At 34.4% G+C, this 22564-nt stretch overlaps 1 protein-coding gene across 8 annotated transcripts in view; it reads left to right on the forward strand.

Annotated features, from left to right (window-relative positions):
• The window catches only part of Usp32 (ubiquitin specific peptidase 32), a 188066-nt gene that overhangs the window by 96693 nt on the left and 68809 nt on the right, over nt 1-22564 (forward strand). For all 8 annotated transcript variants that reach the window (XM_063250896.1, XM_063250894.1, XM_063250893.1 and 5 more), the window contains 4 exons: nt 17313-17444; nt 19894-20001; nt 21414-21529; nt 22193-22255. In XM_063250896.1, the coding sequence (XP_063106966.1) occupies nt 17313-17444; nt 19894-20001; nt 21414-21529; nt 22193-22255 (419 nt within the window). The remainder of the gene's footprint in view (nt 1-17312; nt 17445-19893; nt 20002-21413; nt 21530-22192; nt 22256-22564) is intronic.

Here is a 22564-nt window from a genome sequence, read left to right on the forward strand (position 1 = left end):
ATGTTATTAGGTTGAACTGGGTTGAAAATGTTTCACTTGCCAAATTACATGCTAAACCTTGCTTATCTTCTTATTATCACTTTTCCTTTCTTTTTTAATGATGTTAGTACTCAAATCCAGGGCCACCCACATACAGTACTACAAACATGTATTCCACCCCTGAGCTACATCCTTAGTCAGATTGCTGATTTTTAAACATTTTATTTCATCAGAAATAAGCAGAAGATATATGTTGTTTTAAGATTGTGAGACAAAAACAAACACACAGACATGGAGAAGGACCAAAATGAATCATGTTTGAATAAAGTTTAACATTTACATTCATTTTATAAATGATCATATGAAAACCATGTGTTTAGTGGGAAAATGAATTTTGATACTTATGAAATTTAACTACTGAAGGCTGAAAGGTTAGTTGTTGTTTCTGAAATTTTGTTTAGCTAAATAATATAAGATACAGAAAGCTGATTAGCATTAAGTTAAAGTGGTGTGGAAGAATGAGGATCAAATTGAATGGAGGACCAAATTGAATTGAATCAAAAAGTTGAAAGGTAACTCTTTATTATGTTAGCAGGCTGAGGGAAACTGAGTTCCAAATCATCAGCCCAATCTTGGGGTTAAACAGGCACTTATGTGTGTTTTAAGCAAAAAGCCTAATAGCAATTATTTTATAATGGTTACATAGGCTGGGTCCCATGTTATCAGGCAGACTTGTGCTGGTCTAAAGGGAATTTCTTAAGGTCATGGACTTGGGTGAGCAGGAAGAACCAATAATTGTCTTTAATTGAGCCAGTCTGTCCTTGAAGCAAATTAGCATAACAAGATGCACTTTCTGGCAGAGTTACACTTAACCTTACAAGTTGCAGCTGGCATTGGAATCATAAGCCTCGATGAGCCTAAATGGCTTAGGCCTGCCTTTCCTGCTCTTAATGTACTATCAGGTTGTAAGTTTTAAAATCCCTTTAAAAAGGCACCAAAAGAATGAATTTACTTTAAATCCAAAGAGAATTATCCATCAGAACTAATAATTTGATCTAGTCTCGTAATGCAAGAGAGCCATGGAAGTAAATATTGTGTGGTAAAAGCCCAAGGAGATTAGAGGCAGGATCCAAAACTGTGGTGAATGTTTAAATTAAAAATTTATTGCAACACAAGACACAGTCCCCCTCAAAGTGTTCCTCCCTTGTTTTAAAAAACACTTGTCTCATTGTTCTTACCACTTTTTTAGTCAGCTCTAAAAGTCCTTTGTCATGTCTTTCTATAGTTGCCTCAGCGTCTTGAATGGATTCAAAATGTGTTCTGACAATTTCTTTCAAATAAAAACCTTACACTGTGTCCCCATTCACCTTATTCCATGGGTTTGACTATGCAACTTTCTCAAAATAAAAATGACCATCAAAAATGAACATTTTTGAATTGAATTAAATACATCTAAGCAACCATGACAGGACAACTAAAGATACTTAGTTCAGTTCTACGGAACTTCCAGAACTGCTTCAGAAAGTGGCAAGAGTGATGGGATAAGCATGTTCAAAGTGAGGAGTATTTATTTTGAGGGAAAGTAATGGCATACATCTTTTTTTTTTTTTTTTTTTAAGACAAGGTCTCACTATGTAGTTCAGGATAGCCTTGAACTCACTATGTAGCTCATGGTGGCCTTGAACTCATAGTGATTCTCCTGTCTTAGCCTCTTGAATACTGGAATTACAGGCATGTGCCACCATACCCAACCAGTATGTCTTCTATTGCAATTTATCAGCTCAGTTATGGTATATTTTCTCAGTTATTTTTAACATTTTAAATTTGATTAATAGATTTTTGGAGTATTTTTGGTACTAAGGACGGAATAGGGAACCTATATATTGGTTTCTTCACTGAATTTTTCCAAAATAAAAAAAAAAATGACTCACTATAAGTCTGTGATAGTATATTGGTAGTGGGGCTGGAGATTTAGCTCAGTGGCATAAGCACCTGCCTTGCAAGCAGGTAGTCATAAGTTCGATCCCCAGTACTGATAAAAAGGAAAAAGCCAAAAAAACAAAAAAAAGTATATTGGTAGTTATAAGGTATTACTGAACATTGGAATTATCTGAAGAGATATTAAAAATGCAGGGCCAGGGATATAGCTCAGCAGCACTGGTACCTGCCCGACAAATATATAAGGACCAAATTTCCGGTATGAAAAAAAAAAAAGATGCAGTTTACTAGTTCTGTTGACTTAAGATTTTTGTTCAGTGGTCTAGGACCTTGTACTTTGAGACAACTAGGGTAATTTTGATGTAGATAGGCTATAAAGTATATTTTAAAAGGCACTGATAAAAATACTTAGGAGTTCTTAAGGTTGTGAGTCAGACTGCCTCTGCCACTTACCTATGGGTTTAATCTCTAAATTTGTTTTTCCTCCTCTGTAAAGTGGGAATAATGATACAGTTTACCTCATATCATCTGTGATAAGAGATAAATGAGATAATCTCTCTTAAAAATGACTCTACCCTATTCCTGGTAGAGAAGGATATGTTTTACAGTTAACATGTATCCTCTTGTGCACAGTTTATGAATGGCAGTGGGCTTTCCCCCTGTGTCTCTGAATAGTAATTGTGGATTAGGCAGTTTTCTAATAGAGAGCTCTCAAAATAAGTTCAAAAGTTAGCTTGCCTGGATATGTAGGATAAAGTATTTTTCTTACCAGTTTGTTTCATTTTATTTATAATATATAGAAACAAAGAACCAATGGTAAACAAGATCAGGAAACAATTGAATTTTAAGGGCCTTAGGTAGTAGGCACTGATTAGTATTATCATGAAATAATCACAAAGTCAGAATTACTGCAACATTTCTTACAGAAATTTTGACATGGTCAAGTTTACACTCTGATGACAGATTTGTGTTATCTGTAAATCAAACTTCTGCTTCACTATTGATGTCTTTACAGGTATTTATATTCAAATCATTTTGGTCCTTTGAATTTTTCAAACGATGATAGAAATGTGGAAACTCATAAGAAAAGGGAAATGTTGGTAACTAATTTATAAGTAGACAAAATAAATATTTTTAAGAGGCATATTTTTAAAATAATTATTTCTTAAAACATTACATTTCAGCTGTGTAATGAGCCAAGGCATCTGGGAAACAAAAAGGAATTACAGTTTTGCACTTGTAAATAACATTTAGAGTAGTGTGCAGATGCCTTTAATTACTTTTCCACATCAATTGTAAAGTAAAAGTTGAAACCAAGTGAGTTGAACACACTGCCATACTTGGTCAAATTTTGAAGTCAGGTGATGCTCATCTGCAGTCACAGTCTGCAAGAGGCTAAAGCAGGAGGAAATCCAAATTGCAGCCTAGCCTAGGCCACTTAGTGACTTAGCAAGACCCTGTCTAAATGAATAAATAATAAAATGTTATTCTCTTACATATAAATCATCAATGAGACGAGAGCTGTTTGTGTTCCGTACAGAGTTAGGATAATATGGCTGTGGATTTAGTCTGAGGTGCAAGTTCCTGCCTGGCAAGTGCAAGGTTGTACCAGGAAAAAAATCTCTGGTATCAGGAAAAAAAAAAATGTGTTTCAGAGTTAGAATAATTAACTTGATTTATGCAAAATTTTAAGTTTTTTGTGAAGCTAGGGATTGAGCCCACAGTCTTACACATGCTAGACAAGTGTACTCTATGGGACTGTATTCCTAAGATTTTAGGTTTTATCATGGCAAGTACAGTTTTCCAAAGCTGCAAATCCTAAATTGTTACTATTTTATTTTTGTTTAAATTAAGGTTGGACTTGGTGTCTCACACTTGTAATCCCAACACTCGGGAGGCTGAGGCAGGAGGATCATTGCGAGTTTGAGACCAGCCTGGGCTACAAAGTGAGCTCAAGGTGTGCCCAAACTGCATAGCAAGACCCTATCTCAAAAAACCACAATAAATAAATAAAATTTAAAAATTAAAAACAGTTCAATCTTTAGCTCATGGTTTAGTGAATCTTGACCAATTTTTTAAAATCTTGGCTGGTGCATTTTTGTACTATAACTTGCTATTTAAACATCTTTAAGATTAGAGTTTATTTTAAAGTTTGCCTGGTATAAATAGGATGTTTTAATAGTAATCTTTAAAGCCATTTATACTGGAGAGAACAAGTTTGAAGTAAATTAGTGCAGATTGTATTACTAACATTCATCTTCTTTCTCCTCTACTTTTCCCATCCTCAACCTTTTTCCCTCCTCCAAAAACTAGTTATTTTAAATGTTGGAATTTGGAAAGACAGACCCAAACTCAAACTATATTTAGTTGCAGTCAGTTTTCAGTTTTAAATGTTTATCCCATCCACTACCATAGTTCTAACCAAGCACAGACTAATCGTTCTGAGCTGCCAGCCTTTGAAACGCCCACATTGTAATTGAGTTGCCCATTAGTTGTAGGTTAAACTATCATGTTTAATACTGTTTGTCATTGGAAAGTGAACTTACTGGTTTTTTGCCTTTTATCTTGGCGTATGGTATAATTTCTATAAGTTAACCTTTGCCTTGTTTTGTAATTAAACTCATGGTAATCCTCCTGTCTCAGCCTTCCACATGCTGGGGTTACAGGTGTGCATTACCACACTGGGCTTTGCCTTCAGATTTTAAACATCATGATTTATCTTTCCATATAGTATCCTTCTCCTATACTTCTTTTCCTTTATGTTCTTCATTTACCTTTCTAAGCGTCACAACTTCAAGTGCCTCTTTATCTGTGGGCTGTCAGATCACTTGATGTCTATTTCTTCTATGAGGTAAAAATCACCAGTTTTTAAATTCTAGTAGACTCTATATATTTGTGTTGTTCACAATCATGTCTATAGTTTTTAGTTCAGTGTCAGGCACATAGTATTTAATGCTTTCACCGAATGTTTACAGAATATTATGTAGGTTTTTTTTTTTTTTTAAACTTTTAAAAATTATTTCATTGGGGCCAGGGATTTAACTCAGCAGTGAAAGTGTTCACCTGGCAAGCACCAGGTCATGAGTTCAATCCCTGGTACCAAAAATAAAAATAAAAACTAAAATTGTTTCATTAGCAGATAATTGTGTTGTGTATTATGTGAATTTTGACAATAGCTCTGTGCCCCCACCTCATATTTGCATGATAAAAGGTTCTGATTCACTACATGCAGAAAGAACACTCACTCTACCCTAGGAACCGTACTGTCAGGCACCACACTCCATGTGCATCATCTCATTTAATCTTTGTGCAGTGTCTTGACATTCATCTTATATTCATTCTACAAATGAGAAACTAGGCTACAAGAAGTTTAACTTTGCTGAGTGTGGTGGCCCATTCCTGTAATTCCAGCACTCTGGGTCTCACTCAACAATTTAATGAGACCCTCTCAAAATGAGGTGTGTGAAGGCCCTAAGTTAAATCCTTAGAACTGAAGGGGGAAAGAAAAGGCCAAATTTACTTACGAGTAGTTGCTAATACGTGGAAAATTTTCTGTATATAAAATGTATGCATATTATTTTAGGTCTTAGAGACTTTCTGATACATAGTAATTCATTCACAATATTTTTATTCATAGTGATTTTGAGTGGCTTGTAACTGCAGGTTAAAGGAGTTAACATGCTAGTTGTGGTGAACTGTCAGGCTTACTTCGGACTATCTTGTAGATTCACTTTTCTGATTTCCTTTTTTTGCTTTGTGTCTTATAAATGATTTTGGGGGGGTCGTGGGAGGAAGAGGGAGACAACTGGTGATTGAACCCAAGCCCTTTACACTGAACTATATCCTCAGCTCGTATTTTTATTTTGAGACAGGGTCTTGCTAGGTTGCCTGGGCTGAACTCCTTTTAACTTAAGATTCCAATTTTTCAACCTTCCATGTGTTGTCATACGGATGTTTATTCATTCATACTTCCTCCCTGTATCACTCCCATCAAACCTAGAGTTGTAGGCATGCTAGACAAGTGCTACTGCTGAGCTATATTCCAAGTCCCATTTATCATTTCTAGTCATTACTACATTTCATTTGATCCAGACAAGCCCATCAAATTGTTGCCTATTTACCTACAGTGAAAGAAGTAGCAGAATCTTTAAAGTATCATTTTAAGAACTATTATTAAAAGTTGTCTTCCACACCAGAGTGGTGATACACATTTGCAATCCCAGTACCCTTGAGAGGCCAAAGCAAAAGGATCATAAATTTAAGTGTAGCTTCGGCAGTTTAGATACTTAGCAAGAAGAAATTATCTCAAAATAAAAACTAAAATTTAAAAAGAAGGCCTGGGAACATAGCTCAATATGAAAGCCCTAGGCTCAATCTCTGATGCTACTACCAAGAAAAAAAAGTTGCACTGGGTCATAGTGGTGCATGCCTGTAATCCCAGGCACTCAGCTGAGGCAGGAGGCTTATGGGGACTTTGAGGCCAACCTGAGCCACATAGTGAATTTAAGGGCAGGTTGAACTACACAGAGAGACCCTGTCTCCAAAAAAAGTTATCTCATTTAATACTGATCAGATTCTATGGAATTTAGTAATCCGTGGAAGAAAATTTATGTGCCTATAATGCCTTTTTTGTAAGTATGTTTTCAAATAAATTAAGAGTTTTAGGGGGCTGGGGATTTAGCTCAGTGGCTCAAGTGCTTGCCTGGTAAGCAAGCGCAAGGTCATGAGTTCGATCCCTGGTACCAAAAAAAAGAGTTTTAAAAATTTCCCTAAAATAAGGGGGCTGGGGGTTTAGCTCAGCGGCATAAGCACCTGCCTTGCAAGCAGGCAGTCATGAGTTCGACCCCTGGTACTGACCAAAAAAAAAAAAAAAAAAAATCCCTAAAATGTAAATGTGAATAAGCTTGCTAACTCAGGGATTTCTTAGAGTGGTAGAATCTGAATTCTGAAGCAGTTAATGTCATGTTTTTGGTGAATTCAATTCATTTTGAGTATTAATCTCATATTTCACTGATGAAATTTATATTGCCCCAAACTATCTGAGCATTTACCCAATTGAAAGCAGGTATAGTTTTATGTTCCTTTCCAACATTGTACTTTATAGTGTTAAAGCCTGTTTTTTTAAATAGGGAAAAAGATATTTCTGTGATTCTTAGACTGTAACCTGCCTAGTAAATCTGTGTCTCTCCTGCATTATCCTCTTATCTGTTAGTAATGATGTAAGGCTAATAAGTAGATCTCAGGGCATTGTTTCTGTGAGCAGGTTGTTTCCTCAAAAATGTTAAAAGAATTGTGTTACTATATGAAGATAACTGAGATCGTGCCCTACTTTTTTGATGAGGATCCCTTTTGGCATTAAAGAGCTGTTTCTGCAGCTAGAACCTTCTGTGAGGTGAGACTTGCTTAGGATGGCCCAAAGTTCAGGCCGAGAACGATTTAGAATGCTGGGCATATGTTATGCTGCTGTCATGACCCAAGGAACATTATGCCACTAGGTGGGTGATAATTCATTCTTAACTATCCAATAGAGTATAAGTTTTGGTGTTGATTTACCAACTGCAAATAGAGTAACTACTGAAATTTCTGCTTCTGACTTGTTTAAGTGAAAATAAGATTAAATTCCCTCTTTGTAGCAATTCCAAATGCCAATTTTTATAAAATGTTTGATAATAATAAGTACTATGTATATCATTAACTGTAGCTTGCTCTTCACATATGTAAAGAATTTGTAGTCTATATCAAGAAAGTGAATAGATCACATAAGCTTAAAAGTCAGCACTGAAAAAAATACATTAATTTTTAGAAGACAGCATTGAAGCATGGTTTTATTTAATGAGCATGACTAACGCAATCATTTTTTTCAAAGTATGTTCTACTTGTCTTTCCAGATTTCTTCTTAAGCAAAGGAATTGTTAGGAGATGATAAACATACTTTTCAAAGTTTAAGAAATAGCAGTTACTGTAATTTTTCCATATGATAATGGTACTGTTATATAAGCACCAAATAGATGTATTTATTAACACATTAAATACTTAATATCTAAAAATACAGAAATAAGAATATGGTTTCTATCAGGACTACTGTATTCTACCTTTTATTTCAGGTTCAGAATTTTTAAAATATGCCAATTCCTTACTTGGAAGAAAGTTGAGAACTTGAAAAAGCTAATTTTCTCTAGAGGAAAGTTTTTTTTCTTTTCATTCTTTCTTCCTCCTCCTTCCTCATAAATGGAGCAGACAGACATTTTACCTAGGGAATAAGGCACAGTAATGCAGTCTCAATTTATATATCAGGCTCTTTGGTATTCTTCCTGTTGTTAAAATGTAAAAACGCTCTCCTTTTTTAAATAAACCCAGTTAGCTGGGTTGGTGCTGCATGCCGTAATCCCAGCACTTAGGAGGCTAAGGCAGGAGGATTACCGTGAGTTCAGTGCTAGTCTAAGGTACCTAGTGAGTTCAAGGCAGCCTGAACTATAGGGTGAGACCCTGTCTCAAAAATAAATAAATAAATAACCAATCAATAAATCAATCAATCAGTAAATCCAGTTCAGTGAATTTTGTTTTTTCTTTCACTTCTTTCTGCATTGTGTGCGCTGGTGATCAAATCCAGGGTTCTGTTCATTCTGGGCAAGCATTCTATTTATCAACTTCACCCATGGCCTGAGTTTTGAGGATCTTTAAAACAGATGCTTCTGTTAAAAAAAAAAAAAAAAAAAAGAGGGCCAGGGATATAGCTCAGCTTTGCAGTGCCTGCTTGGCAAATACAAGGTCCTGAGTTTGATTTCTCATACCATCCTTCCCAGTCCCACCCCTCAAAAAAAGAAAGACAGCAACATTCTTCCATCAAATTTCTATATATTTTAAGAATTATTTCCCATTCCATTAAGTGAATCTTTACAAATGTTACATGAGGTGATTAAAATATTATAAGTGTATTTGTTACTTGATATAAAAAACATGATGAGGTATGTATTTCTGTGTGCAAATTTTTGTTTGTTCTATCATAGTGTTGCTGATTATCTCAGTGTAAAACCTTTTTGTTTTTGATTTTTTTGAGACAGGGTCTCAGTATGTAGTTTAGGCTGACCTTGAATCTGTGTAGTCCAGATTGGCCATGAACTTGTGACGATCCTCCTACCTCAGTCTCAGTGCTGGGGTTACAGGTATAAGCTACCTTGCCTGGTGTGCTACAAAATCTTTAAAATCCATTTATTCCGTTAATTATTTAAAAGTATAAACTAGGTTTTTTTTTTATAATTTGAGAAATCATATAATGGTATAGATTTTTAGAATAAAAGCATTGGAAGTCTTCTACACAACCTAAATGACAGTCAATTAAATTAAAGTATAAATATATAAAAACATGCATTTTTTTGTTTTCAATTTTCTTTTGAATGCCTACATGTTCATGCAACAAAATATATTAGTAGGTAATAAAAGTAACATAATGAAAATGAAGGGGCTGGGGATTTAGCTCAGCGGTATAAGCCTGCCTTGCAAGTGTGCGGTCGTGAGTTCAATCCCTGGTACCAATAAAAATAAAAAAGACAAAAAAAAAAAAAAGATAGATAAGACAGTAACCCAAGAAAAATAATCTTAAAAAAAAAAAAGTGGGGCTGGAGATTTAGCTTAGCGACATAAGCACCTGCCTTGCAAGCAGGTAGCCGTGAGTTGGATCCCTGGTACCGATAAAAAAAAAAAAGTTTAAAAAAAAAAAGAAAAGAAAAGAAAATGAAAGCTTATATTGGAAACTTTATGTTACAAATTTTAAGCAGATGGCAAAAGTAGAATTATAGTAATAATTGTTTTAGTAATTGTTATAATTGTTCTTTTGTACATTTTAATATGTTCAGTAATAAAATTGTAAAAATCATTTTTATAATTAAATTTAAGCAGTTAGAAGTATAAAAAAGCAAGCAAATGTGAAAGACTTTAGAAATAACGATTTCTGGTATTCCTGCTTTATTTCCCCTCTGTAATAATAACGAAGTCTGTCTGTTCTTTCTTTCTTCTCTGCCTTTTTTTTTTTTTTTTTTTTTTTTGAGATAAGCTCTCACTAATGCAGGCTGGCCTTGATCTTATTATATATGTAGCCCAGACTACCCTTGAACTTATAGTGATCTTCCTGCCTTAGCCTTCCAAGTGTTGGGATTACAGGCATGTGCCACTATGCCCAGCTCTAAAGTGGACATTCTTAATATATAAGTTTCTTTTCCTTTTTACCTTTTTGAGACAGGGTCTCACTATGCAGTTCAGGCTGGCTTTGAGCTTACTTTGTGGCTCAGGCTGGTCTTAAACTTGCAGTGATCTCCTGCCTCAGCCTCCCAAGTGTTAGAATTACAGGCATGTACCACCACTCCTAGCTAGTATATATATTTTTTTAATTGACAATAATATAATTTGTTTAAAACTTATAAAATGTTATGATATGCTTGCAAGTTGTATCACAGTTAATTATCAAAATGTGATGCAAGAACTCTGTTATTGAAAATGAAAATAGTATAAGCCAAAAATTTTATGACAATTTGTGTTTTAAGATTTTGTTTTCTTAACTTTTTAATCTACCGAATACTCTGATACCAGTTTACTGAAGAATTTTGATTTATCTGACCACATAGATCCTGTTTTAGTACCACTATCTTTCAAATAAGTTGTTTTCAATAATAATTTAGTCTAAAATGACTGATACAGAATCCATTATAGTATTTGAGCTTTTGGGAAATTTGCTTTTCTAGTGCTTAATATTTAATTTAATACAGATGAGTGTATTTATGAAATAAGCTATTTTATAGTCACTAGGCAAGCATTATTTGTACATGTACGTGGCAGCACTTATGTATCGGGAACAATTTGACCTGTGTGAGACACTGCACAATGTTTTGAAGACACTTCCAGCTTTCACAGCTTGGGAGCTGCTCTGCTAACATCTAGTGGACAAAGCCCAAAATGCTGCTAAATATCCTGTAGTGAAAGCACTAGACAGCCTCTTAGAAAAAAGAAGTCTGATTCCAAATGTCGGCGTTGTCATCAAGGTTGAGAAACTGCTCTATAAGACGGAGGAAAAAATGTTTGATTTAGTGATTTCACTGTGTGCAAACAGTAATAGGTGGCAATTCCCTTGCTCTTTTCTAAGATTTGACATAATTAACAGTACAGAAACCTAATAAAGATGATGAATATTGATTTCTATTTTTTAACTTCTTATAAGTTATCTTGAAACCTTGTCTCTCCTTTGTTTATATAATTACTTGTATTTATTAATTTATTTTGGTGAGAGTATGGGGATTGAACTCAAGACCTCACGCTTGCCAGACAGGTGCTACATCACTACAACTCCTATAATTACTTTTAATGATTGATTCCTTTTGAATGCTGAAAGTCTGTATTAACTGTATTATCACTCTTGGAATCTCTTTTCACAGGTCTTGTAGTTAGAACTCTCTAGGGGGGTACCCAAGTAAAAAACTTCCCTGAAAAATATTCTTTGTAAAATGGAATCTAAGTAGAGTCATTGTACTTGATCCTGGCCTCATATTGTCAAGACCTTTTTTATTTTCTGCCATGGCAGTTTTGACTCTTTTAATAGATAGGAATAACTTATCTTCCTGCTTCCATTCTTGCTAATGATCAGGCTATTGTCAATTTAGCAGGTAAGTGATTATGTAAATTACCTCACTCCTATGTTTCAGGCCCTCTGTTGGCTCAACATTTTATTTAAAATGAAAATATTTACAATAGCCCATGTAATTTGATATCTATAAACCTCTGACTTTATCTCGTTTTGACTTTTTAATAGATAGGAATACCTGTTGTTATTCCTCTCTATTCCCTGCCAACCCTACTTGAACCACTCTGATCTTTTTCTTCCTTGAATTTTCTAGGCATACTCTTATTTGTTCTTCTAAAATGTTTTTCCCCCCTCTGTATTTGTCCCTTTGCCTCCTTTAAGTTGCTGCTTATATGCCACACTCAGTGTGATTTTCCCTAATTACTCTGTTTGAGGTTATGCTGTGTCTCTCTAGGCCCTATTTGGAGCCTTATTATAACCTCTGCGTTTAATTAAGTCTCTAAATATTTGTAAAGTTCTTAATGAAAATATTTGTAAAGTTTTTAATGAAAATATCACTTATTTATTTTTGGACATGCTATATCTTCTGAGAATAGTGCTATTATTGGTATAATTTTAAAGTATTTTCTTATATTTTATTGGTATTATTTGAAAAAAGCATTGATTTGTGTATATTTTTCATCCCAACAGATGTTGAATTCACTTGTAATTTATAAATGAATTCTCTTGAATTTTTTGAATATATTCTGTTTATATACAAGTAGCCTTGCTTATTTTCCCCCCATATTCATAGTTTTATGCTTTGATGCATAAGTGAGAATTTTCAAATTCATGTTAAGTAATAATTGGAGAGAGAAATGTTCTGTTTAATTTGGGAAATAGGCGGAAAAGACCTCCACTCGCATTGTAATAACCCAAAATAACCACATACATCAGAAAATCTTGTTCTTTTTTATAGCCATTAAGGCATGTAGATGCAAGCAAATATTAAAAATAAAAGCAAAACTGAACTCTGGAGGGATGAGTGTTTCCTAGGTGATCCAGGGATGTGGGATGCTTTCAGGATGAGGATAGGCACTGAGAGTGGGATGAGTCTGCTAGAGGATGGTCTTTGATAGAATGAAATTAGCCAAGCTTTTGGGGAAATTTCTGTCATATTTGAATCTGATGAAAACCCAAATGCAAAGATAATTTTCTCCACCTACTAATTTTGGCATGTAGAAATTTTGCAGAGACTAGAGAGCCTAAAAGTTAAAGGAACTACTAAGACAATAAGAATGATTGGTGATTACCCAAGGCTAATGAGGAGGAAGTGACAAATAGGCAGGACACAGAAAAGTCTTAGGGAAGTGAAATTACTCTCTGTGATAACTGCAGTATATAATAGCACTATATATTTGTCCAAACCCATAGAAAGTACAACACCAAAGTGAGCCCTAATAAAAATTAATGGATTTAGTGAAAATCATTTGTCAGTGTAAGCCCCTCAGTTGAAAAAAATGTATCACTGTTGTGGGAGTTGTTGGCAGTTGAAGAGACTGTATGAGAGTAGCGGTACATAAAAAGTCTCATGGATCTTTTGCTCAGTTTTGTTATTAACAAATGCTTTAATAAAAGTCTGGGTGCCACGTTTATAGCAGCGCAATTAATAATAGCTCGATGTTGGAAACAACCTAAATGTTCACCAACTAACGAATGGATAAAAAAGATGTGTTATTTTTATAGAGTGCAGTACTACTACTCAGTCATAAAGTATAATTTAAACTTGAGACATTTGTAAGTAAATGGATTCAACTAGCCACTATACTCATAAGTGAAATAAACCAGACTCCCATGTTTTGAAATTTTATTTTTTTCTCTAAAAAAAGTCTGGTTGGGATTCTTGCATTTTCAAGGCTTCACAGTTGCATAGTGTTCAAAGTCAGAGTCTCTCAGTGGTGCCTCAATACTTCATGGTTCTGAAGTCCTGTTGTTTTGTCATTTTTTTTACATTCTTGATGTCTTGCAGTTTGCAATTTCAAAGGCTCTAATGGAGAAGTTGCCAGGCCTTTTCTTTTCTTTCTTTCTTTTTTTTTTGAGTTAAGGTCTTGCTGTGTAGTTCAGGCTGGCCTACAATCACTATGTAATGCACGCTGGCCTCAAACTCACAGCATTCCCCCTACCTCAGCTTACCAGGTGCTGGGATTACAGGTGTGCAACACCATGCCCTGCTGCCAAACATTTTCTTAAAGAGGCACATACTAATTATTTTAGGCTTATGTGCCTTTGGGCTCTGTTATAGTTACCCAAGTCTGCATTGCAAATAATATGTAAGTAAAAATTACTAGACCCTCATGGAAATGGGGTCTCAAAAATATTGGAAATAATAGCAAAGCATTTCTAAATTGTGAAAATGAATCTCCTAGATCTATCCACACCAAGCAAGTCACAGATTGCTAATGAAATCTCAGTACTAGGATGTACTTAGTAATAAAGAAACTGCCTGACATGTGCAAGGTCCTGAACTTAACATACGAACACCACAAAGGAGACAGAGAACTAAACTCTATTCTTACTTCAGTGATACCTTCTAAGTAATTTCCTTACTTTTGTTAAAGTCTAAAAAGTGACTATAAGCAGATAATCAGGGCAATGGAAGTGTGTTCACCTCTTTAATTTTCTTCATCTCAGGAATCACAGTCCAGTATTACCTGTCTTCTAATTTCTAGAAATAGTGGTTTTATATATTTTGTACAGTTTCCCAGTTATTTATGGCAGGAGAGCAAATCTACTTGATTATGGCTACGAAGGAGTATTCCTAGGTTCATATTTTAGCTAATATCACTTTGTTTACCCTACTGAGTTGAGACTAAATATCTTCTGTGTTTTTTCCAAATTTCACTTCAGTTCCTTGGAGAAAAGCACATATAAAATGTGACTATGATTAAATTTGTCTGAATTTTTAATACACCTTCTGATGAATGAAAAAAGAGAAATGTTTATGTTCATACTTTCATGAGTCTGCTGTTACCTAGCACATCATTAATTCTACTCTACCTCCTCAATGATTGACTGACTTTAACTTGTTTTGTACCTTCTTATTTTTCCATTTATAAAATAAATTTTGAATGTGTCAGTCGCCATACTGACAAGATGAATCAGGCCTGGGTCTTGGTATTATATTTATAGTCTAGCCAAGAAAGAAAGATATACATAGAAACTTTAAATCCAAAAGGGGCCAGGAATTTAGCCCAGCAGCTCAAGCGCTTGCCTGGTAAGTGTGAGGTCGTGAGTTCGATCTTCTCATACCAAAAAAACCAAAACAAAAAAACAATCCAAGATAGAGTTTGAAAATAAGCAAAAATGCTAGGCTCGGTGGCACATGCCTGTAATTCCAGCACTTGGGAGGCTGAGGCAAGAATATACCCCATGAATCTGAGGCCAGCCTGGGTTACATAGAGAATTCAAGGGCTGCCCAAACTACTGTCTCAAAACAAAGCAAAAGAAAAAAAAAAAAAAAGAAATTTAGATAAAAGTCATGTGGGAAAACAAATGAACTACAAAAGCTATTCAGCGAAATAATCCAGGAGAATTTCCCTAATTTAGCAAAAGGCAAAGATACTCAGTTGTATGAGGCGTACAGGACCCCAGCCACCTACAACCCAAACAGAGCTATACCCAGGCATATAATAATCAAAATTCCAGAAATCCAGTATAAGAACAGAATATTAAAAGCCGTCAGAGACAAGAAACAGATCACTTACAAGGGAACACCCTTCAGAATTACAGCAGACTTCTCGGCACAAACCATCAAATCACGAAGAACTTGGGGGGAAATAATTCAAGCTTTGAAAGATAATAACCTCCGGCCAAGATTGATATATCCTGCACAACTGTCCCTAGAAATGGATGGAAAAACAAGGTGCTTCCAGGTTAAAGAGGAACTGGGGGAATTTGCAACCACCAATTCAACTCTACAGAGAATACTGCAGAATATTCTAAAGAAGAAAAATACCAAGATTCCAGAAACAGTGGCAGAGAGGCCACAATGAATGGAGCAGAAAGCGAAATGAAGAAGACAAACTGACAACTAATGACAGAAAAAGATCTCAACAGAAATGAGGCAGAGAAGGTTGGATGGTAGGAACAGCTATTTTGGAGGAAACAAGACATCATCATAGGTAGTGATGATTTAATATCATCTTGTTTTGAAGTCCCATCTAGCTTTTGTTGTTCTGTCTCCATCGGTCTTAACATGTTGTCTCTTATTGGATTTTATTATATGTGATAATATAAGCAAAAACTTTTATAGACAAGGAGATTATACAGAAACCATTGTTCATTTTCTGTTAGTTGATTCTAAATACCCTGTAATACTGTCATTCTCTTGAATGGTTTTACATTGTCTTGATATGTTTGATGCTACAGTATACGAAGTTATACTCAAAGATTTCAAGGAAAAACACTATGGTAAATACTTTTATGTTGGGATTATCTTGTGGTAAAACACTATTTTGCTTAAATGGTTATGTTTTGATCTGTGCTGTTTTGTTGTTATGCCCTCTTTTATCTCAATTTCCTTTTTTTATTATTTACTTTTTCATTTTTATCCTTTTAATTAAGGGAAAAATAAATAAAAAATAGCAGGATATATTATAGTAACTCACTTTGATTTCCTATTAACGATTTGAAACCCTGTATTGCTCTCACCATCTTGTTTTGACTGATTTTCCTCTATTCTGTTTTGTTTGATAGTACCAAGTTCGAAAGTATAGGCAACAACTATAAAGACAATAAGATTCATTATGATGCCCATTCTGGTTGACTATTATCTTCTTTTGAAGTCCTGTAATGTCTCCAATGTTTTGGTTTTACTCTTTACTGTTTCATTCAATTTTATTATAAATGATGGTATAGGCAATTCTTTGTAAGATAGCAAGAGGCATTATGGTAACCATTGTTGATCACCTTGTATTTTGTTTTTACATTATGTATTATGTCCATCCTTTTGATTTGACTGACTGTGTCCTGTTATGTCACATTTGGTTTTACTCTCTTCAAAAAAGTAATAAGAACAATGGGAGTAATAGAACACAAAATGTGTAATTGTCATTGTACAAAAGAGAGGAAAAGAAAGTGCTTTAAACGATATAACTGCATATATATTTAAATGTATAGGCTAGATAACCACATTACTGAGTTTTGTTGGATCACTGAACAAAACTGTTTGTAATCTCACTGTTTGAGAGTCCACTTTGTATGCTTTGGTTTTTTGTAACTTGAACAACTATTTCTAAGATGACAGTATGTAATCTATTAACTAGTGATTTCCTACTGTTTATTTTTCTGAAATTCTGTATAACTTGTACCCTTTTTCTGTTTTTTTTTTCTTTTTTTTTTCCTTAAATAAAATTTTAAAAAAAAGTGATGTGGGAAAATTAAGTGCTCAGTTGTTTATTATTTTATGTATTGTGTTAAACTTAAACAGCCTATTTAGGGGAAAGTTGCAGTTTTCTTTTTCCTGATTTTAAAGCCTGTTGTCTTTTAAATCAGAATTATTTTTAGTAATTGAACTGAGAAATTAAAATATATCCTTTAAAGAAGCTAGGTGTGGTGGCACACATTTGTAATCCTAGTACTTAGGGGACTGAGGCAGAAGGATCTCAAGTTTGAGAGCAGCCCAGATTATGAAGTTTGTTCAAGGCCAGTGTGGCTTATACAATGAGATCTTGGGGAAAAACAAAAAGCGGGTGGGGAGTCTATCTATATAATCTATCGGTCCTTGGAAGATACATTATCTGGATGAATTAACTGCTGAGGTTTTATAATTGTTTGATTTCACTCACAGTGGAGGAGTCAGACATCATTGATCTGGAGAAACGTTACTGGTTGTTGAAGGCTCAGTCTCGTACTGGACGATTTGATTTAGAAACCTTTGGCCCACTTGTTTCACCACCTATTCGACCATCTCTAAGTGAAGGTAGGAATCAGTCCATTTTCTGTAAATGTTCACTGGCAGATAATCACACTCACATGCATTGCTTATTTGTAACCAACAAGTCTTAACTTTAAAGGTTGTAATTTCCAAACAGGTATGGTATAACCATAGCACTCTGAGAGGCTGAGGCAAGAGGATTCCACATTAAAGTCTCAGACTGGACAATTTAGTGAGACCCTTTTTCAAAATAAAAAATATAAAAGGACTGGAGAAGTAGCTCAGTGTGAAGGCCTTGAGTTTAATCCCCATTACCACCCAAAAGAAAATCATATTCTGGTAGGTTTGTGAGTTTCTTTCAAATAGTATAGTGGAGAAAACCTAAGGTGGAAATTAGGGCTACAGTCTTGAGCTTTATATTTTACTTTTCATAGGTTAGCTCTTTGCAGCTGAATAGCCTCATGGATAAATGAGTTTGACCAAGTGTTTAGGAGACTGTGCTCTAATAAGATATGTTAGTAGGTAATATGCATAGATGGGATGGTGTGTACTGATTGGGCAGAACTCTAGGTTTTCACACAGGACCTCACTTCTTCCTCAGCCAGGGTAATTCTGCTTTTTTTTCCAGGTAAAATTTTTACCACCATATCTGTATTCCCCAAAGAGTAAGAACCAGCCAGACTAGAATATTACTTAGGTTCAATCTAGCTCCAAACTATGACTTTTTTGTTTTAGTTTTTGAGTCAAGATCATGGTATGTAGTCTAGCTGACCTCAAATTTATGATCCTCTGCCTCAGTCCCTTGAGTCCTGAGGCTACAAGAATGTACCACCAGGGCTGGTGGGTTTTTTTGTTTTTAAATATAAAAGATAATTGTCGATGGTATCACAAAGAGCATATTTGGAATTTGGATGCTTGGGTTCTGCTTCTGGTTATTAAGTTGTTTTATGTTTTCTTTGTTTTGCAGTGATGGGGAATAAACCCAGGGTCTTGAACATGCTACACAGGTGCTATGTCACTGCTGTGTCACAGGTGCTATGTCACTACAATTACATCCTGGTTATAAAGTTAGGTGTTTTTGGTTTTTGTAGTGCTAAAGTTTGAACTCAGAGTGGCAAGCCTTTTGATTTTCTTTGCTTTTTTTCTTTTTAAACTTTGAAACAGGGTCTAAGTTCCCCAGACTGCCCTCAAACTACAGTTGTCCTCTCTCATCTTTCTAAATAGCTAGGGATACAGGTGTATGCTCCCTAACCTCAGCTCTGATTATAAAGTTTTTCAATTTCTGGTAAATTACTGCACTTTAGTTTTTTTAGTCTTAAAACAAAGGACACAAAATTAGATTCTCATGTATATGATCTGTATTGTTCAGATACCTAACATATTTCAAAGTACTTATATGGGGGAAGTAATGCAGGTAGTACTCCAGTTTTCTACCTATTTCAACTATGCAGTTATATTTTTATTTTCTTAGAGTTGGAAATTGATAATGTAATTTTCTTTTCTTCTTCTTCTTCTTTTTTTTTTTTTTTGATGCTAGGACTCTTAACTCAGAACCTCATGCTTGACAGGCCAGCACTATACCACTGAACTATATTCCTGGCCCAGATAATATCACTTTTACTTGAAAATAAAATTTCATTTCTGTTTTTTAAAAATAGTTTTAAAAAACAGGATTGGATTATGAATATCTTTTCAATTCTGAAATTTAAAATATTCATGTATGAAAGATTAGTACGAAGAACACTATAGTGGAGGATTTCTTTCTTATAGTATAATATATTTCCCTTTGCTTTTAGAAGGACTTTATTGATGATACCATGGTATAAGTTTGTGTATTCAAAGCAATCCAATGTTTTTCTTTCATTGTTTGCATTTTTTTGGTTAACTTTTTTTTTTTTTTTCCTTTTGAGACAGGCTCTCCATATGTGATTTAGACTCGCCTCAAACTCAATATGTAGCCTAGGCTGGATTCAAACTCATACTGATCTGTACTGGGCCTTCCAGTCCTGGGATTATAAATGCATGTCACCATGCCTGGCTTATTTGTCAGCTTTAAAAAATACAGACATGCATGTGCTCTGGGTGAATGATATAGAGATGACAATGCACCATGTTTGTACCATTGTTGCCCCCGATTGATGTGTTTTGAAATTTTGTTGTACTTTTTTCTCTTTTTATCCTTGAATAAAAATGGATTTGAAAAAATGCAGACGTATATTATGCCATTGTAATGGATATCAGAGGTGCGGACTGACATAAACACTGAAAATGTGCTATTTTCTGCTAGGATCATAAGTTTCAGTAGTAATTGTACCAAGAGAGAAAAAAATACTTCCTGAGACATTGGGAGGTAGTGATAGACCTTTTTTTTTTTTAAATTGTTTTAATTCAGCCAGTGTATAGGAAAGAATATGTCCTCCTTTCATAAACATGTCATTATTGACATTAAGAAGTTTATTGGCTGTTATTTATGCTGCCTTTTTCTGTTTTTTAGGGTTGTTTAATGCTTTTGATGAAAATCGTGATAATCACATAGATTTTAAGGAGATCTCCTGTGGATTATCAGCTTGTTGCAGGGGGCCCTTGGCTGAAAGACAAAAGTGTAAGTGCATTGGATAATGTCAGTAAAATTGCAAGTTATATACCTTCATCCATAGAGAATCATCTGTAGATTAAGGCTTGAGTTTTCATGTCAGGTTGGCAAATACTAATCTCATGTTTAGGTTTATTGAGGTCTGTGTAACCTAATCTATTCCTTTTTGAGTTGAAAGTAGTGTGGTAATCCTTATTATTAATAATGGATTGATTTTCCTGAAGAATTTGCAGTTCATGATAATGAAAATTTTAAGCATTTAGGAAATATATACTGTTAATTTATATAGAGAATTTAGTCTTGAATAATTTGAAGTATAACTCAATTTTATTTTGCTTGTACACATTAATATTTTATTCACAAAGTGAAATTTCTAATCAGAGTACAATTTTATTAATACTAAAATGGCCTTTTTAACCTACCTAAAATATTATAGCCTAATTGTGTTGTATTATTAAATCAACCATATTGGAAAAAATCCAGCAGTATACATTTAATTGGAATCTAAGGATCATTATTTCTAAAATAGTGCTTCATAGATCCTGCCTTCTTTAGAGATTTGTGTGATACTTTGATCTGTTTAGTAATGTGCTATGTGTGATACACTATTGATATAAATATTCTATAATGGAGGTATATGAAATAGATCATTTTTAGTCCTCTAAATCTTCAAAAATTCAGATTTCATTTCCCATTAATACACAACTGGTCAAAGCTAGCTTTTTGATAAATGATATTTTTTCCTTAAAACTGAATATTAAACAAGGAGGCTGAAATCTCTTCTCATTTGAGGTTTAATGATTGGATTTAAACTTTTTTAAAGTATTTAAAATTTCTGTTTTAGTTAGTGCAAGTAAGTTATCTTTGTAGCAATGTGCTGTTACTGATTTTGATTTTAGGTATGGTACTTTAACCATATATGAAAGAACTCTGCAATGGTTAGTTTTGAGTAGTAAAAATTAACTCAAAGGTGTTGAGAGTGTTGCTCATTGGTAAAGCACTTGCTTATCATGTCCAGTGCCCTAGATTCTCCCTCAGTACAGGAAGGGAGGGAGGGAAGAAAGAAAGGAGGGAAGGGAATTGAAAAGAGTGGGTAGAGATAGCTATGAGATTTTCCTCAAAATAAAGGATATTGTGTAATAACAGACATTTCTTTCTGATTTATAAGGAAGTTAGTTCTGTATTTAGCTGGTACAAATATCTCTCCAACCTGGGTATTAAGTTAGTAATAGATTCTTCAAATCTATTCAGGAAATCCTATATGTTCCAAAAGATACAGTGATACTGTGTAGTCTGCTCTTGCTGAGAACTGCTCAGATTGGAGAAAACCTAAATAATTATACAAGGGCTGCTTCTAATAAAATATATTATAGTTCAGAATTTAAAAATAATTTCCTTCCATAAGATTGTCTTTTCATTAGTTTGCTTCAAGGTGTTTGATGTTGACCGTGATGGAGTTCTTTCCAGGGATGAACTGAGAGACATGGTAGTTGCACTTTTAGAGGTCTGGAAGGACAATCGTACTGATGATATCCCTGTAAGTTTTGATTGCTTACTTTTTATGGCGTATTAGTTTCTAATGGGAAAGTGGAACTAATAATTTAAAAGAGAGAGAAAAAAATTTAGTTGAGGGCAGGGGATTTAGTTCAGTGGCTTAAGTGCCTGCCTGGCAAGTGCAAGGTTGTGAGTTTGATCCCTGATACCAAAAAAAAAAAAAAAAAAAAGGAATTAGTTGGTATATTATGCCACTCAAAATATAGCTAATGATGCAAAATTGATAAGAGAGTTTGACTTAGTTAGCCAGGCATGGTGGCTCACGCCTGTAATCCTAGCACTTGGAAGGCTGAGGTGGGAGGATCGTTATGAGTTCGAGACTAGCCTGGGCTACAAAGCGAGCTCAAGGCCAGCCTGAACTGCATAGCGAGACCCCGTCTCAAAAAAAGACAGAAAATTGTCTTAATTTTTAAAGTAATATTTAGGGCTGGGGGTTTAGCTTAGTGGCATAAATGCCTGCCCTGCAAGCGTACAGTTGTGAGTTTCATCCCCGGTACCGACTTAAAAAAAAAAAACAAAAACAATATTTAAATCAAATTATGGTAATTTAAAAATTTTACCAACATATAGTATACTGTAGCTACTGAATAATAAAGTAAATGTTGTATTCACTTACTCTTTTTTAATTGAGTTGTTGTTTTTAAAGGAATTACATATGGACCTCTCTGACATTGTAGAAGGCATATTGAATGCACATGACACCACAAAGGTGAGTCTAGCTGTGAACTAATTTCTCTTTTCTAAAAATACTGTGAACTCTAAAGTGAAATATATAACTTATATGCGTAATCAAATAACTCTTCTGCATCATCCCCATTAAATCATTATGTGAAACTTGTTAAAATACCTCTACATTATCTCTAAAGATAGTTCATTCCATCTTTAATCAACTCTGAAGTCTTAAGACGGATCTCTTGATCTACAGTTTATAATCTTCATTTCTTCTATTTTAATAAGTTATGGTAATACTAGCAATATTTAACAAAAGAAGCCAAACATAAAAGATACGTACCATACA

The sequence above is a fragment of the Cavia porcellus genome, unplaced genomic scaffold, assembly GCF_034190915.1.
Source record: "Cavia porcellus strain 051 isolate PalLab524CR breed Dunkin Hartley unplaced genomic scaffold, mCavPor4.1 scaffold_6, whole genome shotgun sequence".
NCBI lineage: Eukaryota > Metazoa > Chordata > Mammalia > Rodentia > Caviidae > Cavia > Cavia porcellus.